The sequence below is a fragment of the Pygoscelis adeliae genome, unplaced genomic scaffold (genome assembly GCF_000699105.1).
Source record: "Pygoscelis adeliae isolate BGI_AS28 unplaced genomic scaffold, ASM69910v1 Scaffold412, whole genome shotgun sequence".
NCBI lineage: Eukaryota > Metazoa > Chordata > Aves > Sphenisciformes > Spheniscidae > Pygoscelis > Pygoscelis adeliae.
Genome location: NW_008824190.1, coordinates 151,489 through 172,602, shown reverse-complemented (window position 1 = coordinate 172,602; position 21,114 = coordinate 151,489). Strand labels below are relative to the sequence as shown.

The following is a 21,114-nucleotide window of genomic DNA, read 5'->3' as shown; positions in this document are numbered from 1 at the left end:
AACCGCCGCGCGGGTGAGGGTAATAACTCTCCCGCTGGAGGCGGCACGAAGCTGCCAGGAGCTGCCTGCGTTTCAGCGGGTGCTGGGATCCTGCAAGTACGTAGGAATACCAATGTAAAAATCAGAGCTCACGGCCTCCCAGGTGCCCTGGCCGTGCTTTCCTTCCCTCCGAGGCAGATAAGTGCTTTCTTGCTGTTGGTGCAGTGTTTCACGACCCCCAGAAGAGATGGGTTAGCAGAAAGTGATTAGTATCGTAAGAGGCGGACAAGGTGTTACCACTGGGATGTGGGGAAAAACATTTAAATATATGCATGTGCTAGTCTAACTTGCTGGTATTAATAACTAATATCATAGATTAAACCTTAGAAATAGAAACATCTCATTACTTAACAGTATTAGCAATAAGTGACATTTATTCATTAGAGGGCATTAAAATAATGTATTCGACAGCACCTTTCATCTCAAAGAACTTAATAGAGATTTATTAGTTACTCTCATAGGATATTTTACAGCTGGGAAACAGTCGCAAAGTGCCTGTACGACTTGCTAAGAGCAAGCAGGAGCAGACCTCGGGAGTTTGGTCTTCCAGATTAACTACTAAGTTTCCAAGTGTAATGAGTCATATATAAATACAAATTGGGAATACAGCAAATACTGGAGCTAAAGGAGGTTGGATTTAGAGTTTGTGGTTTCTCATACGTTTTAGCATATTTCCTTTGGCTTATTTTTTTCCCCTTTGTTCTTCAGTTACCTACCCATAAAATCCTAGCACCAGCTATATTAGCATAAGATAAATGCTCAAAGCAGCTATCTCATTATTTTGCTCCAGCACTCAAAGAAACGAGTTTTCCTCTGCAGGATAATGCAATAAAATACAGCAACTCTAATAAAGTAAATAAAGCTCACTAGTCTGAAAATAATGTGTGCCTTCTTCATTGGCCCTTTCTACTACAGTTTATCTTTTACTTTTTATCTCTTTCCAGCTCAGTTTCATTTTCTCCTCTTTTGCTTCTCCCTAGCTGCTGCTTTTCCTTCTGTAGGGATCATTGTTGGCCCTTTCCTGTTCTTCCAGGCATCCCTGCCTGTCAGACCACCCTTTCTGCTCTTCATCACCCCCAACTTTTTACATGCACATTCATCCCATCCCTCCCTACTCAGCAGCCTTTTCCTTCCTTACCCAGCTTTTCTCTGTTCTCCCCTTCCTGAGGTAACGAATGTGCCTGTGCTCAAGTTAAAAAAAAAACAACAAACAAAAAACAAGCCGAAATAACAGGAATTTTTGATGTATCTGTGATAGTCCTCATGGCAATGGGGCGGGACCAGTCCCCACTGCTTCTGCACGTTCTGCTTGCGGATGGCCACGCTGGACCAGGGACGCCATGAGCTGCAGACCTGACTGTGGATTTGGCAGGAGGCTGGGGAGCTCTCAGTGCCCCGAGGTGTCCGGCAGGCTAACCCGCCCCGTGGGACACCCGGCCCCGTGCAGACAGGGAGGGGAAGACACACAGCGTGGGCATCGTCACCACGTTTTCCCCTTGGGACAGTTCCTGTAAATCATTTCCAGATGTGGTTAAGGCTGTGGGATTGCTCAAGATCGCTGCTGACCACTGACCTGGCTGGAGGCACAGTTTGTAGACCCAGCAGTAAGGGCCAGAGGCAATGCCCCAAGACAAATTTCTTCTGCACTGGTTATTACAGAAACGATGGTCCTAATTCACATTGCTTGGGACACAGAGACCTTCTGCGCAATGTGAAGGAGATCTTGGAGCTCCCCAGTCTCGTCCACCTCCCTCAGCCAGCCCCAGAGCACTCCACTTCATTTTGCCCCGCAGTTAGACCCTTACCCGTCCCTGCGCTGCCCCCGGGAATTATAATCCCTCACAGCCACACGTCCACGTGCAGCTGGGCTCCGTATCCTTCCCTGCAGCTGGGTCTGTGCCACTATTTTGTTTTACTCCTTTGCAAAACTGACAGTGGGCTTCATCTGCCCCGAGTTGGTCAGTCACCCACGTTCACCGGAGAGACACCACTCAAGCCAATGTCTAAGGCCGGTTAAGCTCATCAGAGGCAGACATTTGTGCCTGCCAGGCTGCAGCTATTTGTTTAGCCCCTGCAAGGGGCAGGCAGCCCCACGATAGTGCATGGTGGGACAAACACTGACCCTCGAGAGGGGAGCAGCAGTGTCCTCCTGACTTGCACGTGAGATGCCTTTTGAGCTGAAGTAGCACAACACCGAGATGACTTTCTCTCAAGTGCTCACAGCAGGCGAAGAGCTGCCGATACCCAGAGACTCAGCCCAGTGCCCCTGCAGGCCAGGCACCTTCTTTGCAGTTGGGTCACAGCCCTTGGCCCCCTTACCTCATTCAGCACATGGAGATTGTTGCTCAGCTGCTCTGCAAAGGCCACAGAGTTGTTCACAAGGGGCTTGTACTCCTCCATCAGCTTCAACACGTCGGCGGCTTCCTTTGGTGTCATCTCCTGGTATGCGCTGAGCTCCTCCTGGCTCTCAGTCTCTGCAGTGTCCTTCCTGTCTTCTTGGGGCCTTTGTCTCCCTGCATGGACAGGAGGAGACGTGGAGATGGCCAAAGCTTTCTAGCTATGTCATTTTATTAGCCCTGCTAATATTAGCGCCAGGGGTCCCATCGAATCCAAGTGACATGAGTCCAGTGGTCTCAGTCTCTTGGTCAGTTAGAATAAGATCACGGCAGGGAGCAAAGAAAGATGTGGATGGGATAAAGGGTCAGCTTTGAAAGAGGGACAAAATGGACATTCGAAATCTAATTTGAGCTCTGGTTGCGCTTTTACTTGCTCACCTCTCTAGGATCGTGTGTTGGGGCATGTTGATATTTGTTATACAAAGCTGAGACATTCATTTCAAAGATGAACAGGCTTCTTCTGATCAAATATACTGATAGTCATGTGTTGTAGAGCAAAATATATTTTTATATTCATATATATCTGTATTTCTTGATATACTGCTGGGGAATGTTACCAGGCAGGCAGCCAGTCTCCCCCCGGCCTGACATTTCCAACACTTTACTGCTCGCCTTCCCCAACCCAGAGTGCAGGTAGCATCTCTGGAGATAAGATAAACTGTCCATCTATTTTTCTTCCCAGCCTAGCACTGCAAGAGTCAGTGGATAAATCAGGTGGCTGTGCCTCCAGATACACAAAACATGGATCCTCCTGCTTCCCTCTCACTGGTACCCACCCCAGCCTCTCCTGTCATCCACATTCACTGTTTGAAATTTATTCACCTTCTGTTCCTAAAGCGATGATAGTGATGATGCAAAAAACCCACACCACTCTGAGCGTGACAAGGAAACTAATTGCCTTCCGCTGCACAGGAGGGGACATTCACAAATGGGATAGAGCTGGCAAGGAATCGGTGGTTCAGCTTCCGCACGCATCTGATAAAGGTTTTCTTCTCATCAAAGCTGCTAGCAGTCCACTTGTAAACCTTATTGAACTGCAGATCAAAATCCAGGCTTGCCGAGATGTCAACAGTTAATTACCACATCAATTAGGTGCCACTTGCCACACCACGTGCACTCAGCACAGGTTTGCAGCACATTTTAATGGCAGGCGCTGAATGTTGTGAAAACACCTTGTGCACCAGGAGGAAAAACACCTCCTGGTTGAAGGAGGGAGGGAGACGTGCATCTACGCTGCAGTTTCAAGCTTTGGGCTTTTCAGTGGCCCCAGGAAGCCACGTTGTGAACGGAGACTAGCACAGGGCTTAGATGTTAGAGGAGAGAGCTCTGCCTGCACAGGCAGCCCCTTCAACCAGAGGGATGATCCTGACAGCTCCCTGAGACCACCTAGCAAAAAACCCGGCTGGCCTATGCTGGGAAGGTGACCCCAGGGAGACCAGTGCTACCGGCTGACGACTAGACTGGTTTTGGTGGAGCTGCACGGGTATAGTCAGACTCAGATCCGATGAAGGGCTAAAACGGGCTATTGCGTCCAACATCCCCACAACACCTCATGCGATGGACACCGACTGTACCATGCCCAGGGTTGTCAGAAGTTTGATCTGAAGTCTTTCAATCCATGAATTCCCTGACAAGCTCTGTATTTCCAAGCTGACAGCAGGCGATTCCTCTAGTCAACAGCAAATCCTCCTTCGTGTTTCTTTCCTGCAGATACAGACATCTTTCCCTGGACTTCTGCTGCTACCCCACAGCAACTGGGTAGGATTTGAGAGGTATGTTCATGGCACTTGGCAAATAACCATAGGCATGATGAAAACACTGAAAATAAAAGGATGTACAGCAATTCTGACCCTAGGAGTGGACACCAGGACACCCACAGTGGGTCAGACCAAGCAATCAACCAGTCCCAGTGTCCTGATCCAGCGCACTGATTTCTTTTCAGATTATATAAATCCCTCACCTTTTACTGCAGGTTTTGGGAGACGAACGCTGATTAATTTTGACAGTGGCCAGTGGCAAATGCTTGGGAGAAAAAGCATTCAGAGGGCAAGTCCGGAGTTATATTGCCTTCAGGATTCCCTGCCAGCCTCCAGCAGCCCGTGATCCTGCAGCTTGCTGAGCCAGAGGTTGTATCCACAGCACTGTGTTTAACAGCCCTTGAAGGACCTACTGTCCCTGATTTCCTCTAATGGTTTTTTGAACTTATTCATGGCGTTGGCATCTACAGCATCCTGTGGCAATAAGCTCTGCAGTGTAATGATATGCTGAATGAGAAAGCTCAAATCGACTGGAGTTAAGCATTTGGGGTAAGCACCAGCACCACCACCCACCCTGCCTCCCGCTGCAGATATTCCCCTCTGCAATCCTCACCCAACCTGAAATCTCAAACCTCTCCTCACTCAAGAATTGGGAACACCCAGATAAAACCCAGAAACTGGCTTCCACAAGCTCAGTCCTGAAATCCCCCCAGCAGCACTGCGGTGTCAACGCATGCTCAACCTGGCATCTCCCAGCAGCCCCATTGCCTGGCAGGGGAAGGTCACCTGGGGTAATGGGAGCGCGGGCTGGAAGAAAAGCACCCTTGGCATTTCCCCATGTTGTTTTCATCCGTATAAGTGTCAATAGATCTACATCTATCTGTGCCCAAAGGATGCAGGCTCATGGAGGGGGAACTCCAGCCACAGGAGACTTAGTATTTGCCACGAAGTGATATACAGGTGGAGAGAATAAGGGAGGCTGCTGAACTAGGAACATCCCACAGAAAGAAACTCCTTCCTGCACCATCTCATTAGCTCTGTGGCACAGCCTGATCTCATCTTCTGGAGAACTTAGAAGCCGCACTTATAATTATTGATACTAATCATCGTAACAGACATAGAGTTTATAAGGATTGATGCAGCGCTACGGTGCTTTAAGGGTTGCTTTCTAAACACCTTGAAGCAATACATCACGCCCCCGCATTGCTTTGTAGGCTTGATAGCAGCCCCTGCAACGGCACAGAGCAGTGATGTCTGGGGGAGGAATTTACAGTGCGCGTGGTTTATAGCATGCCTTATGAGGAGCTATTAAAGCAGGGAGGCATCCGTTAATCGCTTCATAAATATTAATATTGTTTTGGTCAAGGGAGCTGTAGCTTTAAGCACCGCTGGACTTGCAGAGTCAGGACTTCGCTGGTGCCAGGGAACAGAGGGCTTCCCAGCACACCAGAGCAGACCTGACAACCAAGCCCTTGCTGTGTGTACTGAATATCGACCCACGAGCCGGGGTTTGCCTGTAGCTGGTACGATCTGCCAAGCAACAGAGAGCTCTTGTTTTGACTTCCATGGACCTGCCTGGCCATGCAACAGGGAGGGGCTGTGCTGACTGGAGCACTGGCCTGCACTGGGGAGCTTGCCTCCATGGTGGGACCCTGAGAGATGTCAACACATCCTGGCTGCAGCCTACTGCTTCAGCCTCTCCTCTGCCTGGGGACCTTGTGCAGCAGCTTCAGCTGGTGAGTAGATCCCATTTTAGGAATGATACGGACAATTCCCGCTGCCTGCATTCAAGAAAGATCAATTCAGCCTGGAAGAGGCAAGGAAGAGGGCTCCAGGCATGATAAAGGGAAGAGAGAAGTCAACACGGAAGAGGAGACTAAGGGGTCAGTCTGCTTAGCCTGCCAGAAGGAAGGTTAATAGGGGCAATCTAAAATAAATCTGCAACGGAGAAGAGCTGTTTAACCTAAAGGACAGCCATGGCACAAGCGCAAACGGGGATGATGCGGGTAGGAATACAGGCTCGGAGTCATAAGAAGGCTTTAGGCATCGGGACAACCAAGTTCGCTATTTGCCTCCCAGTAGGAGAGGCTTCAAAAATACACCAAAACTTTAATAGTAGAGATCAGTTTAAAGATCAGTTCTTCTCATTGGGATGGCAAGTGAGGGGGAAAGGACTGAAAATCCTGGAGGTATCTTGTAATCCTGACTCCTCAGGAGCCAAAGCAGTTTAGAAGACTTGGTGGAGCCAGGCTCATCTGCTAGAGGAAAGCTCAGGCAGGATGAAAGCATGTATTTCCTTGTGCGTGGGAAAATGTAAGACAGTGAGATATCAGTTCAGTTCTACCCGTAGGATCAAGATGCCCTGCAAACCTGCAAATGTGATTTTCCTCTCAGACATGCTGTGCAGATGTACTTTATTTGTCCTGGATGTAGAACTGGAAAGCTGTTCTTTTTCTCATTTATTTCTATGCTTGTGAAAATCCAGGCACCTTGCCAAAGCCCCTGGAACATTCACATTAATAAAAAAACTAATTATAACAACTTTAACAACACTCTGCCAGCGCCAGCAGCAGAAAGGGAATATCTTGTCCATGCTTTCTTTCCCAAAAACCTTAATGTCACCCTAAAAGCGTAGGCTCACGCTGACTCCAGGTCTCTATAATCCTTCTTTCAGTTAATGCCTCCATTTAATCTTTAAATACCCTATGCAAATGTCTGTCAAGAAGGTTTGTCAACATGGGTCGACAGATGGGCCTGACAATGTGTTCTGCAAATGCTGGAGACCTGACAAGAGCAGTGCTTTGCAGCCCATCTCTCTAGCCTCTGAGGGGTGCTGCAAAGAGCTTCAGGAGGTCCTCTGCCGGAGGGATAAGGGGAGTTTGCCCACTGATTTTGATGGAAGCTGTGTCCCTGCAGCGGTCACCCGCTCACTGCTCACCCTGGTCAGGTATTTGGCCAGCCTGACATTTCCTAACTTAGGGAGGGATGACTCAGGAGGGAGGAAATCGCTCCAGCCTCAGCATCCTGGGCACAGGCATCTCCCTGGAAGAGATGAGGGAAACGAGAAGTCCAAAAGCACTGATGTAGGATGGAGGAACCACCCAGGGAGAGACCCCAGTTCACCATACTCTAGGAAAACAGCTCTGAGGGAAGGCAGAAGGCTTTTAAATTAGTGTCATTCAGGCTGGTTCAGTCCTATATTAGAAATCACACACACGCACACACACACCACCCGCTGCTCTTCCCACCATCTAAATGCATGGGCTGAGCTCCGTAGGACCCGAATCCCCCTATGGATCCTGGCCTGTGTCTCTCTAGCTTCATATTCGTATCTCTCCCCTGTGACCAGTTCTGCCCTTTGCCGCAGAAGGAAAATCAACCCTACATGATTGAGAGTCTTTCCATCTAGCAGAGCTTCAGCTCTGCTAAAGGCCACCTGTAGGCTAACTTGTACTCCTCTCCTCGGTCTACCTTGACCTTCATCAGAAATGGCTGCATTGGCCTAAAGGTGTCCACTGAGGATGAGGGGCAGAAAAAAACCAACCAACCCAGTACACAACAGTTCAGTGTGAGCGGACAGGTACAGATGGACACACAGACACTGATTTTGCATTGTGGCTGTATGGAGAGATGCTACAGGGTTTCTACTGACTTTCCTCTTCATTGAGTATTTACATACGGGAAGTGCTCGCCAGGGTCTAATCCAGAGTACTTTGAAGTCTATGGAGGGATTCCCAATAATTTCAATGAGTTTTAAACCAGGCCATTGTGCTCTACGCAAGGCATAAGTAATATTTCAGCAAGAGCAAATATGACGGGAACAGGGCGCGCTACTGCACTAAGATTTATGGTAGTTACCTACCATATTGCTGGCCCTACAACAGGGTCCAAAAGCACTGCATTGTTTGACTGATACCCACACTAACATATCCCATCAAAAATCAACACCAGCGCCAATTAGTTTACTGTCACCTCTTGGTTCATCTGGGAGGTGCTCACCGTACATCATTCTGGCTATTATAATTTAGATCTCCCCTATGAGCTAGGTATCTCCAGAAAGCTGACATGGACAGTTCCAGGGGTAACTCATGTATTTTAGATGCTACTTATAGGGTGGCTACATCATCCCTTGGAGATATTCCTCCTGCCCTCCACTGACAACAGAGGAAGTTGAAGCACATCACTTAGGTCGAACACTATGGCTAAGTCAGTCAGAAATTAATCCTGTAGTAGGTGACTACGCTGCCTAGAAGCTTATTGGCAGGAAATCTCTCCCCTGTAAGTTTGTCAAAAAAATCTACGCTAACAACTTCTCAGGAGTGATGGAGCAACTGGAAAAGCACAGACCAAAGGAGATGGAAAATTTCCCAAAGCACTTGCACCTTTGGATCCTAATCAAATAGCTATGTACTCCTGAAATGTCTGGGTACTGCTAAAACTTTCACCAAAACTATGGAGAGACAGAATGAGGCTGTAATGCTGTGTCATGTTAGAATGGTTTGTTGCTGACCTCTAATGACAGATTTGATGCAAATAGTAAAAAAAACAATCTTACACTGGTGGAGGGAGCAATCCTGCAGACCCCAGCTCTCTGTAGCCAGCTAAAGATCATCCAACATTCAAGAGGGAACTTGTGCTTTTGTTGCCAGCTCTTGACGTGCTATGCTGACATGGCACAGCTCCTATCTTTGGATTAAGATTTCCTTCATTTAATCTTAAAATACAGCATTCCAAATAGTGGTCCTATCTCTTCTCCCAAATTAGGAAAAGAGCCATCAGAGACCAAACTCTCTGACTAGAGCTGCAAGAAACCTTCCTGGATTTGCAACTCAACCTGTCTCCCAGCCCCCTGGGGTTCTCACCCACAACACAGAGAATGGACGTCTTCTTCCCTGTCTTCCAGACATGAACGGTGTCCAGCAGCCTCTTTTTCTGTGGGTTGCACGCATCTTTTTCCAGCGAGCTCCAAAGAGAAGCCATGGTGATACCTGAACGCAACGGCAAGTGGTCGCTCCGTGTGCCTCCCGCTGATGCTCGTGGTCACCGCAGGCTGCGCGGCACCTCCTGTGAAACACAAACAGGCTGGAGAGATGATCCACACGCAAGCTCCTGGCACACAGGTAAAATGCATTACCCCCACACTGATTTCATCTCTGTTGTCTTGCAGGCAGCATGACTGTTAAGTAATTGTTGTAGACTTGAGGCCAGAAGGGCCTTTTATAATCAGCTGGTCTGAATTCCTGCCCAGTGCAAGCAAGACATGCTAGTGCATCCAGCCCAGTAAGGCTACAACAAAACTTTCCTAATTTCATCAAAACCCCCTCCTTTTTGGTTCCAACTCAGCATAGTGTCTTGAGCAACAGGACCATGTCCACGGGCAGGTGAAACAGGTTAGCAGCTACAAGCAGGCCATTGCCTGATTATTTTTGTTGGCCCAGATTGTTTCAGCACTTACAGCTCAAGAAATCACCCTCCTGGGTCACACAACGTAATGTTCAAACTGAGCTGGGGTGCCCCGCAATCAGCACGGGATGGACAAACGTAACCGTGCAAGTCAGTGCTGCAAAAAAAGAAGCCCACCTCCACTTTGGGAGCTCAGCTCAGGGGCATCCTGCCCCTTGGAGATCCCAGGGGCTTTAGCTTAGCAGAAATGCACAGCAACCTTCCGAGGGCAGATCGACTTGCCAGTCCAGCCGCCTTGCCAACCTTGTGCCATGCTGAGCAGCCCAAGCATGCAGAGACACAACTCACTGAACCATGGGTGATGCTGGAGCCCCGCAGGAGTGAAAGCAGAGCCCTGGCTGTGGACGGGGCTCAGAGGGGCTCACAGGGTTGCAGTGTGGGCGTGGAGGGGAAGGCAGGCGGCTCGCTAAGCCATCTGCCTTGCAGGAGGTGTTGTGCTGTCTCTCCCATGCCGAGACTGTGCGGGGCTGGAAATGCACAGCCTCTGTGACCTCCCTGGCCACATCCTGCCACCACAGCCTGCACCCACCTTGCTGTGCCCTTGTGCTCCCCAAATCTCTCCTCCATTGCCTTGGGCTGTGCTCTGCTCAGCAGCTCTCACCACTGCGGACCTCCAGCTGCTCTTCCTTCCTCCTTGGCTGACAGTTCTGGGATTCCCCACTCCCTCCTCGATCCCCTAAAAGACTCATTTTTGGAGAAATAGCAGGGGGAGAGGGGCCTCAGGCCACCACTGCTTCCCCCCCTCCCCTTCCGTCCCCAGTTGCCCTCCCATGAGTCCCCGTCTGGTCTCCTGCAGCCATGCAGACCAGGGCAGATGCTTCCCCAAAATGGCTGGCTTGCCTTCCCGAGCCCCCTGCCTCGGTCCCTGGGGCTCAGACCCACGAGCAGCAGAGGGAAAGTACCCAATGCAGAGCGTGAAAGCGCTCGCAGGTTTCACATGCTTGCCGACTCATTAGCAAATCAATATTAAAAGCCAGCAGCTCCTAAACTCCCAAGGAGACCCCCATTCTCCTGCTCTTTTGAGCTTCCCTGGCTCCAAGCTGATCAGCTAATTAACCTGAAAGGAGAAGGGGGTAACACAGAGGGAATGGGGAGCCCAGGTGCGGTCTCAGTTACTGGGGTTGAGCCCCTCCTGCAGACTGCCACGTTTGTATTCCCCGACTATGTGCTGCGAGCACATGGAAATGTGTGTGTCCTCACGCCCGAGTTCTCCAGCCAGCTGAACAACTGCAAATTTTTTGGTTTCATAGTCCAAGAGGAAACAATCCCCAACTTCTTCTCCCCCTCATTTTGCTTATGTAGCTGAATGTGCTTGTCCACAGCCCGAGAATGGCTATGATGTCCATGACTAAAAGTCAGCTAAGGAAATCGCAGTGTCCAGCTTTAAACCATCGCAGCATCTCATGACATTTTGCAAGAGTAAGATGACCACCGCTTTACAGACGAGGAAAGCGCAGTAAGAAAGCAACCTAATCCAGAGGGTCTCTCCTGGCTGCCTCCTTAAAAGCAATGCTCAAAGCACCACGGGGTCTCAGACACGGGTGCCGCAGGAGAGTCCTGCCTCCGAGTCCAGCCCGCAGAGAGCAAGGGAGGCAGCCGACTGCAACCCCTTGAAAGCTCAGCCAAGCTCAGCTCAGTGCTGGGATGGAACAAAATGACTTGATTCAGTTTGAGGTATGGAAATGCACTGATTCAGGTCAACTCAACACAAGAAGGAAAGGGTTTGTTTAAATCATCTTAGCGGAAGCGGTGTTTTTTAGCAAGAAAGCATTGCTTTTTCACAAACTGCCTTTTTTTTAATCCACAATATTCTTAATGGAAAGTTCTCACGCAACTTCCTAATCAGACCTAAGACTCACGGAGATATATTTCCGCTGAAAGTCAAATCCAGCACTGTCAGGGAGGAGATGGCAGTTCATGTCCTGCATGTCAGGTATAAACACCCAGAAACAACCAGCAGTCATATTACAGCCTTTCATCTAGGTGGTGAGGGAATAAGCAAAGTGGCTACAACTAAAAGGTTACATTTCATGCAAATATTTTAGTAAGCCTTAGGAATAAATAAAAATATAGACTGTAGGAAAATAATAATATTTAGAACACACACTTTGTTATTGAAATTTACTGGTCGCTCTACAGTGAACTGAAACAAACGAAACCTTCAACAGCTCCCTCCCCATAGTGATGGGGCTTTCAGCTCAGCCACATAGTTAATGAGCTTGAAATCACATCCGCAATTATTTAAACTATTTCTGCCATGGCTGTGACCAAAAAAAAAAAAAAAAAGAAAAAGAAATGTACTGCTAAAATTATTCTGTCTCCATAGCATCTCTTTGAATGCAGTCCCTCACAGGGTTATCTTGGTTTCTCCATCCCTGTCAGCTTTTCAGTCTCCCTAATGGCATTCACCTCCAGAGGCAGGCAGCATGGCAGCCCGGAGACCCGACCGTCTATACCCACTATTGCTTTTGAACTCACTAATACATTTATAATAGCACTTGGGCAACAGCCACAGGAAAATGATTGAAAGCCAAAGTAATAGAGGGGTCGCTGCTCCCTGATAAGTTAATGCAGAAAGCACAATACTTTCCGCGAATGTAATTGAAAAGCTGTCTGTAGCAGAGCCAGTTAACCCCTCTGTTTTCTAGACACAACCTGAAAGACTTAAAGATCTCAGTGGAACCTTCCTGAAATTCTCCCAGAGGTGCACATCACGCATCCAGACAGCTGACAGCAAGGAAGAGAGCGTTAGTGAAAGGAAGAGCATTCAAAGACTTTACCAGCCACGTCTTGCTGAGGATAAATTGGAGGATTTCAGTCGCAAGAAGCCTTAGAACAGGAAACAGTTTGCTGGTAAAATGAAAGCTTTAAGAGAAAAACAGGAAGCCTGAAGAACCTGAGTGAAGCCCGTGAGCCGCCGGCTTGAGGTCAGGGCAGGAAATCCCTCGTGCAAATGCGGCAGAGACCAGGTGCAGCTGGGAGCAAGCAGAGCATCGGAGCAGCTTGGAGATGAAGTGGGGCTTGACTAAAAGCAAAGCAAAGTAAAATTGCCCTCCGTTTCATTAAAGAGAGTCGAAGTGCTGCACAGAGAACAACTGTGGTTCAACCTCTAATCAGATGCTGTCTCCCTAATCCTCCTCCCTTAACACAGGGTCTCAGAAACCTACAAGAGATTTAGGAGGCAGACAGGATGCTAATGGCACAGTATGTGCCCTCGGTAAGCAAGATGCATAATCATGATGCATAATTTAGCTTTAAGCGTAAAGGAAGCCTCGTGCTGTTTCCTTGTAACACCTTGGGATACACTTTAGTATTAACCAAAAGCCAGGTCCTGTCGAAGCCAAAGGACCATAGACATTTGGGGACAGGTATTGGTGCGAGTGCTATCCCGCAAATAACTGAGGTCCGTGCTGGAGCCAAAAGCAATAATCCAGAGAGGAGCCAGAGTCAGGAGCTAGGAATGAGGATTTGGAGGGCGGCGTGGAGAAGCAGTCTCAAGGTCTAGCCGTGGGGCAGCAGGGCAGTAGCTGTGAGCGATGCCTTAAGGATCACGCTCATGGCCCAGGTGGAAGGGTTGGTCCTTCCATCCATCCTTTGTGGTCCTCAGCTGGGGAGGAAGCCTGATATACTCTTTTGGTGGAAATATTTTAGGGGAAATGAGAGCGCTCTATGTCTGCCTGATCTCTGGAAGTTTCATGGCCATAACCTGAGGAGGGAATGCTCTGGTCCCAGCTCACCTGGGCTTCAGCCTTGGCTTCAGGAACTGTGCCAGTGCAGAAATCTCAGTCTTCAATGTATCTGGGGCTTCAACCATTGACACCTTTGAAGGGTAACAAAGGTAATTGGGCTTTCAGCTGGTGCCAGGAACTGCCTGGGAACCATGTGCCTGGAGTTGAATTGCACAGGGTGACCTTAGCCAGGAAGAAGGCAGACAGAGCCATCTCTGGCGCAGCCTGCATCTTGCCTTCACGTTTAGCTTCAGAATCAGGTTTTGCAGCCCCGCATGTGCCCTGTTCCCATGGAACAATCCCGATCATTCACTGAGAAGCTCTGTCCCAAACCTCTGCACCAGCTTAGGTGTTTTGACATCATTGACATATACCCATGCCACACTTCTCTGCCTCAGCATGAATCTAAACTGGCAGAACAAGGGCTTAAAAAGCAACAGTCACTGGGAAGTGGCAATGGTTTAATTGAACTACTCATTATCAGGTGTTGACGGGTACAGGGGACACTGCGAATCACAGCCCGCGGTGAACTACGGTCATTTCTCCTTCTCCAGCATGTTACAGCGGGGCCATGACTGAGCCCTGGTTAGGTCAGTGAGGTTGTGTAGACTCCGAGTTAACGCCCTGGTGTCATGTCTGGGTGCTAAACATGGCCGAGTAAAGCTGTATCTACACGTCTGCTGTGTTTGGTGCCTTGGAAAAACAACTTACTCAATTTGCGAGCTTCAGGGACATTATGTGCACTCTGGAGGCTAAATTAGATGGGGCAAGCGTTATGGAAAAGAGAAAAATACGATCGCACCGCACAGCAGGACTGCATTAACACAGTATCATTTACTGCGAGACAGTAAAGATGCTATGCCGGGGCTTCCATACATAACTTCATATTATTTCCATAAACTTGGTCTTCTTAACCTCTTCTCACTCGTGGAGCAGATTTTCTTCTCTTCCAGCCGGCTGCGCACGCCTTCATTATCATTCAGGGGCGTTACAGGAGCGCAAGGGGGGAAAATGCCTCTCTTGCATGAACACAGTTGAGGAGAATAACTCAACCAGATGCCAGCCTGGCACACGAGCCCCGATTCCACTGGGAGCAGGGTGGTGTTTTTAAGACCATCCTGCTTGGCTAAAAGAAAAATTCAGGAATAAAACAGGAAAGAAGGAGTTAGCATAGGATTTCTGGCTTTACTCAGGCAGTCCTGGGAGCTCACAGAAAGCTGCTCTGTAGCACTGCGGTCTCGGGCACCAGCACCCAGAGAGATCATTCCCCCGGATTATTTCCCTTGAGTCTCATGGCTGGTGTAGGCACTGAGGAATCAAAGCTTTTATTTTAAGCAGAGGGTACGTCTAACCTTCTGAAGGCTGGGGAAGAAGAAAACCCAGACAGACCTTGAGGAAGCCAGCCGTTGCTGGCATGCGTTTCCCTGCCCGCATCTGCAAACAGGATGAAGCAGCTGTAAGAGTGATGCAAACGACCAATTAATCTCAATTGCTGTAAACTCATAATCCTAAAGAATTACTTTTAAAAATACAGGGGTGTTTTTAACAGTTTTCATGCAAAGAGAAATTAGGAAATGGCATGTACAAATGACCTAATAAAGAAAAGCGAAATACAAGCGTGGAAATACAGTGTGCCTTGCATTAATTTTCCCACCCAATTCCAAATGCAGTAATAACTTGATTATTTTAACATTTAGGCTGAGGGAATCAAAACCATACACAATTTGGAGTGTCTGATTGCTGTTCCCTGACTGAGATTAGCAATCTGCAGTAGTTTGCTTTTCTTTCCTTCCCAAAACAGGGAACAGAAAGCTGTTTTTGCCGCAGGGCACAGCAGAGAATTTAAGCTATTTAATTTTCTGCTGTGGGGACTTGTAGTCATTCTTCAGCCAAATCTTATTTTTGGTGAACAAAAACAGCCTGCATTCCCAGAATACCCAACCATTTCAATGTTTAATGGACAGCTCCTGCTATCGCCCCTAAAAAAGAGGTGGCAATCAGGACTTCTGAGGAAGGACTTGCTCTGGACCATTAGATGGCCAGATATGCATGGGCAGTGCTGCTCCAAAAATGAAGAGAGGGTCCCAATCCTCCTCCTTGCTCCTACTGTGGATTTTCTTCAGCCTCCTTGTTGCACATGAAGAAAAAAAATCCCCTTTGCCTTGCACCAGCAGCAGCATGGGCTATACCCACTAGGCACACGGCTTCTGCCCCTTACCAGGAGGGGCGGCTGGAGCCCAGTTACGCCACAGAAGAATGGGCAATGGCTTAGTACGGGCAAACTGGGAATTTTCCCAGTAAGTCAAGACTGAGACAACAGTGATAGATTAGGGCAACGCAAATGCAAGAAAGAAGGAGTTGCCTTGTCCTTGTCCTTATCGTGACTCCCCGTGTTTAATGTCTGGAGGCAGTTGTGACTCGTGTTGAAGGGCAAGCAGCAACGCTGGTGCACACTGGACACTCTTTTCTGCCCTACCCTTTTCCCAGAAAACCGTTCCAGTGGGAGAGCTCCTCCTCTGCGCTCAGCACAGTTGTCCTGCTCCTGCCTTGGCCCCACTGCAGGGTCTGCCTGATCCTACCCATCCTGCTGGCGGTCAAAGGCTGGATCCTTCCCTCCATAAACACGACTTTCCACGCAGCAGAGAACGGGTAGTCCAGGTTACGGTTTCTCATTCCTCTGCTGCCAGGCTGTGTGCAAGCCAAGGAGGGAGGCAAGGGAAAAAATGCCATGCCTCAGAGCATCCTAAAGGCTGCTGCAAATTATGTGAGCTGTAGAAATCCCACAGTGAGCTCTGCACACACCAAAGAAGAAATTTTTAACCTCTCTCTCCTTCCCCAGGTCTCCCCCTGCCCTTGCCCCCAGCTTTCCTGCCTCAACTGATGGCTGATCCTTTTTCTGCCTTCTTAAACAGAGACATCGGGCAGCAGGGGACCGAGCGTCGGTGAGGGGCTACACTGAGCCCATCTGGGGTCACCCCATTTTCCTTGTCAGGTGAAAACCTCTGCTGCTCTCCCCTTTCACGCTGCCCAGCAGCTTTGCAATGATGACGTGCTGCAAAGCAGATGGAGCCGGGTGGTTACACAATGGTTTGTCAAAAGCTTTGCAAAGGTCAAGTGTCTAGACTTTTTGGTATGGATTTTCCTTTTCAGTTCATTCTCTGACCTCTTCAAGGAGATTAGGATGGACTGGATTCGTATGGTTTACTTCTGGTTAAAGCCTCCTGGCTTCCTCTTGTCAAGTGTTTCTCTTTGTCCTGTCCCATCAGTTGGTGCATGGAAGGTCCCTGCTCCCTGGGACCAAAATTATCCCAGTTGCAGCAGAGTATCTGCCTCACACCTTCCTCTTATCGAGTCAGACAGCAGTGGGCTGAGCAACCCTCCAAAAGCACCTTTGATGCTAAGAAAGGTGGCCCCATGCTGCCACGTGCTCGGATGTGGCTTCTGTCAAGAGCAGCAACTGCTTCCTGAAAACGAACAAGATGGGCACGAGGCCAAGGTCATCTCCCTCCTACCTGTGTCTCACATCCTCTGCTCTGCTTTTGTTGCCACTTCTTAAACTCAATGAGAGACGAGGAAATACGGTGCAGTGATCTGGTCCAAAAATTCGTATTTAGAACTCCTTCTCGGTTCTCTTAATATTATGGACACCGGTCACGGAGACATCGTCATTTGTCCAAAGTTACTGCTACAGCTTTGCAAGCCGGTTGTGTCCAGTCCTCCACAGAGTGATCCCATTTTTAGGCTGGTACCAATGGTGTAAAACTGGAATAAGCCATGCAGCATATGCCCAGTGGTCAGTCACTAACAGGGTGGGTTACCTGCGCCAAGTAGCAGCTCAGCTGAAGCTCACCTTTCTGCAGAGGTCTGGCGGGGGATACGGCCTGTTGCCTTGTGACGTTGCCAGCGCAGGCAGACTCTTGCCTTGACCTCCTGAGGGGACTTTCCAAAGTCCTTACATAGCTTCCCAGCTAGTCTCATGTCCCCATCAGCTCTTCTGCTTTGGTTTTCCAAAGTTCTTCAGCAACAGGATTTCTCTCTCTCGTGCACTTTGCCTTCACTCTTGCACCAGTGTTGCTCAGCAGTTTGGGAACCCGGCAGGAATATCAAGAATTTCACCCACTCCAGGGTCAAATCCCAGCTGATTTGGCCCATCTTCCTCCTTCCCAGGGAAAGCAGTTGGAAGCACCATGTGCTACAACATGATCTTTGATGTTACGATGAAGGATGAGAGCTGACTTATGATGTAGAGGAAAGACGAGAGCTGAACAAACAATTTACTTGATGACTTCCCCTTTTTTCCCTTTCCTCTCCCCAGGACCAAACCATAAGCATTTCAAGAGATTCACATCCTTAATTTCTTCGACAAGTCGTTTGCAGTTGCAGATGATCAGCAGCGTAACGCTGCTCCTGCCTCCGATCAGTGCTCGAGGGCATTGCGAATGTGCCCCAGGCCAGGTCTGGCTGAGTCTCTGCAAGGTACCAGATGTCAACGGTAAAGCACCAAAGATATTCTCAAAGCCTCTGTCAAAACACATACGTGGGGTAGGAGGAATTAAAATTACGGAGGCAGCTGCAGAGATGGACTTCCTTAGCTTTGCAGTGCTCTGCTTCGTAAACTCAGTAGCTGTCTTGCTTCTCTCCAGATTTGGAAGTGGGAGGGAGAAGACGGGAAGGAACAAATGAGCTGAAGGGTCCCTTGCAAGAGCACGATGCTTCAGCATCCCTGGCTCTCATTGCTTAGCAAGGGGAACTGCCCTGCTGCACGGGAGGGTGAACTTTGGATCTTAACGTGCCCCGGACCTCCCAAGTGAATTTGGAGAAGATTTTTCATTGCTTCCTTGTGCCATGAAGCTGCGAGCTGCTGGGGATGGTGCGTGTGTGCATGTGTGTGCACGCGCCTGCAGTTTTTAGGTATATGGACAAGACCTAGCACGTGGTAACCTCCATGGCCTGAGACAAGCTGTTTGTCACCTGCCTGCTGGCCTTCACTCCTGACCTGCTGGGCTGCGGTGACTTCGGTGACTACATCGTACAGACAGGCATGCGTCTGTCTATCCACCTTCTTAGTAAGATGATGCTATTTAAATGTAAAATAGTATGATTAATAAAACATAATGCCTTGTTTTCCCCCACTGTTTTCATCTCCTGTGCTCTCTTCTCACATTTTTGCTGGGCTGATGGTTTTCTTACATGCCCTAGATAACTCATTGAGTTTCATCTTCACTGCTCTTTCCACCCGCCTGCTCTTCTTTCATTTTTTATGAAGACTCTTTCTTGCTCTGCTAACATGCTCTTAATCTCACTGGTAAATCGAGGTGGCTGTTTGTCTCTAGCTCTCTATTCGCTTTCCTGAACACGAAGATAAATCTAGGCACTGCACTGGAGCTAGATCGAAGAAAAAGCTGATTTCTTCTCTCTTCCCTCCCCATTCACAGCTGTGCACAGCTGGCAATAAGCTGCGTTTGGGACCTAAGAATGCTCCCTCTCCATTTTCCGGGGTGAAACCGGTAAAACAAATAGAAAGACTGAGAAATGACCTCTCCCAGGCTCTGCTGGATGAAACCACACCGCAGAAAGCTCTGAGATATAATGCTCTCTAAGAGCCCAAACTGGGGTCTGTGCAAAGGCTCCCATTAACTTCATCTGATGTTCTCAGATTTACGAACTCTGTAACTTTTCCACGTCTTTCTGCTGATCTCTCCAGACACTGGGTTAGGACCAGGACTGTAAAGAGGCCCACACGCGTGGTGGCTTCCTTGCAGACTGCAACATGCTGTGGAGTAATAGCCTGCAGCCTGCTAGAAATAGGAAATCAGGTCATGAACTAGCTTCCCTCTCAGTCCAGCATCAGAAGAGACGAGAAATGAGGCATGGCCGTGTCTCCCTCTTATTCTGTCTCTGCTCCCCGAGGTGATGGAGTTGACTGCAGGTAGCAGTGTCCAGACCCAGAAAAGTAGGTCTCTGCAGAGCCAGCTGCTCTGCCCAGGGCTGGCCCTGCAAACATGCCATGTGCCTGGTGCAGCTTTGCCCTGTCATCTTTCCCACAGAGGAATTACATGCGGGGTTAAAAAAAAAACAAACACCAAACCAGCATTTTTAGCTGCGTTCAGAATAGTTTCATATGTCTGGAAAGGATATAGCAGCATAATCAAGATTTATGAAAGAAAGAAAATATTTTAGGAGAGGCCATTTGTTCTCTTCTATATCCCATAAAATTTCCAGAAGTTATTTGTCAGTCGATGTAGCAGCAACACTCAGCATTGCAGCTTGGGAACAAAAGGCCACTCTGCAAATGAAGAGGCAAAGCATTAAAAGACACAAAGCAACATCTTTTTAGGCCACGTATAATTGCCCCGGGGAACTCGCTGCCTCAGGATTCGAGTCAGACAAGTGGCTCCACAGTTTACAAAAACCAATCTGCGTGTACCTAAAGATAACCCAGGAGGGCTGGAATCGGTGGCCGAGATCCAGGCATGGGCAGCCTCTTCTCTGGAAGATCACATCGATGTACATACAGGTCTAGTGCAGGAAAACAGAGTACCGTGGTGGTAGTACAGCACCCGGCAGTTGCTGCCGATGGAGAAAATAGATCAGGCCAAGCGAGGCACTGCTTTGTTATGGGGAGGAGTGGGGAGGTATTTTGCCCCATGTTCTTTAATGGCAAATTCCTGTAGGATGATTTTCGATTCCTCCAGGTTTCTTGCTTTGCAGCCGGAAAGGAAACTCGCACGGGGATGCAGAAGTTGGGAACTTCTATTCCTGGAGGCAACGTGGCCAATCCTCTGTTCTGCCTGGAGGATTAGCCCTGGCCCTGTCCTGGATGCTCAGGGGTCTCTTTCAGCCCCAGAGCAGTCCCGGGGTGCTCTGATGTCGTCTCTCACTCTGTTTCCCATCTCATGGAGAGCAGAGGCACAGGAGAGCTGAGGGACTCATCTGGGGCAGTGTGGGGAACTTATTTTTGTTCTGTGATTCATAGACCAGCTCGTTTGGCATCTCCACCACTATCCCTCAATTCTCTGGACAAGGTCCTGATGCCAAAGGGACCTTCACCTTTCTGTGTGAGCAGACCTTGGTGAGTTCTTGAGTGGACTCTCAAGTCACTAGTGGGTGCAAGGGCTGCACATCCTCATCCTCACTCGGCGTGTTTTTAGGGGATGCTTGCGGAGAGCCAGCCATGGTGGAGATCCCACTAGAGGGTGCTGCCCAACTCTGCTGGGAAACGCCAAAAGGCTCTGCCTGCTCCTGGGCCTCCAAACATCCCTGTTATCTCTTGGTACCTTATTTCCATCCAAGCCCTCACTGTCTTCCCTTTCCTCCTGATTTATCTCCAGCATGGTGAGCGCTGTATCACTGCTATAGATTGCCACTGGCAGCAGGACAAATAAGCCCGTCTCTATTTTATGGACCCACTTTCTCTTTTTTTTTCCCCTCGAGTAAACACAAACAATAACCTGAGTGAGTCCAAGCAGGGAATGGAGATTACAGGGCAGCCATGTGCTCAACTCACTTTGCATCCAGCAAAATGAGAGCCAGTAGCACAGCTGACAGTGAGAGGTTTCTTCCCCACCCCAGTGACCTATAACAGTACCAAATAGCAACAGGGAGGCATTTACCCATCCCTGGACCATCTTAGAAGACAGACTCATAGGTCCTAAATGTCTCCCATGACCTGCAAGACCTACATGGATGTCCTCAGGAGGAGCTGGGGGGAGTCTGCCTCGTGTCTGTCTT

The 21,114-nt window shown here is 48.9% G+C and overlaps 1 protein-coding gene across 1 annotated transcript in view; it reads right to left on the bottom strand.

The window, feature by feature from the left end:
- LOC103925883 (exocyst complex component 1-like) overlaps positions 1-9,194 on the bottom strand; it is a 29,165-nt gene extending 19,971 nt beyond the window's left edge. Inside the window, 5 exon segments of the mRNA XM_009334681.1 lie at positions 2,359-2,552; positions 3,334-3,488; positions 7,573-7,604; positions 7,607-7,707; positions 9,055-9,194. Coding sequence (XP_009332956.1) covers positions 2,359-2,552; positions 3,334-3,488; positions 7,573-7,604; positions 7,607-7,707; positions 9,055-9,172 — 600 coding nt within the window. The 5' untranslated portion in view covers positions 9,173-9,194.
- Positions 9,195-21,114: the final 11,920 nt, after the last annotated feature.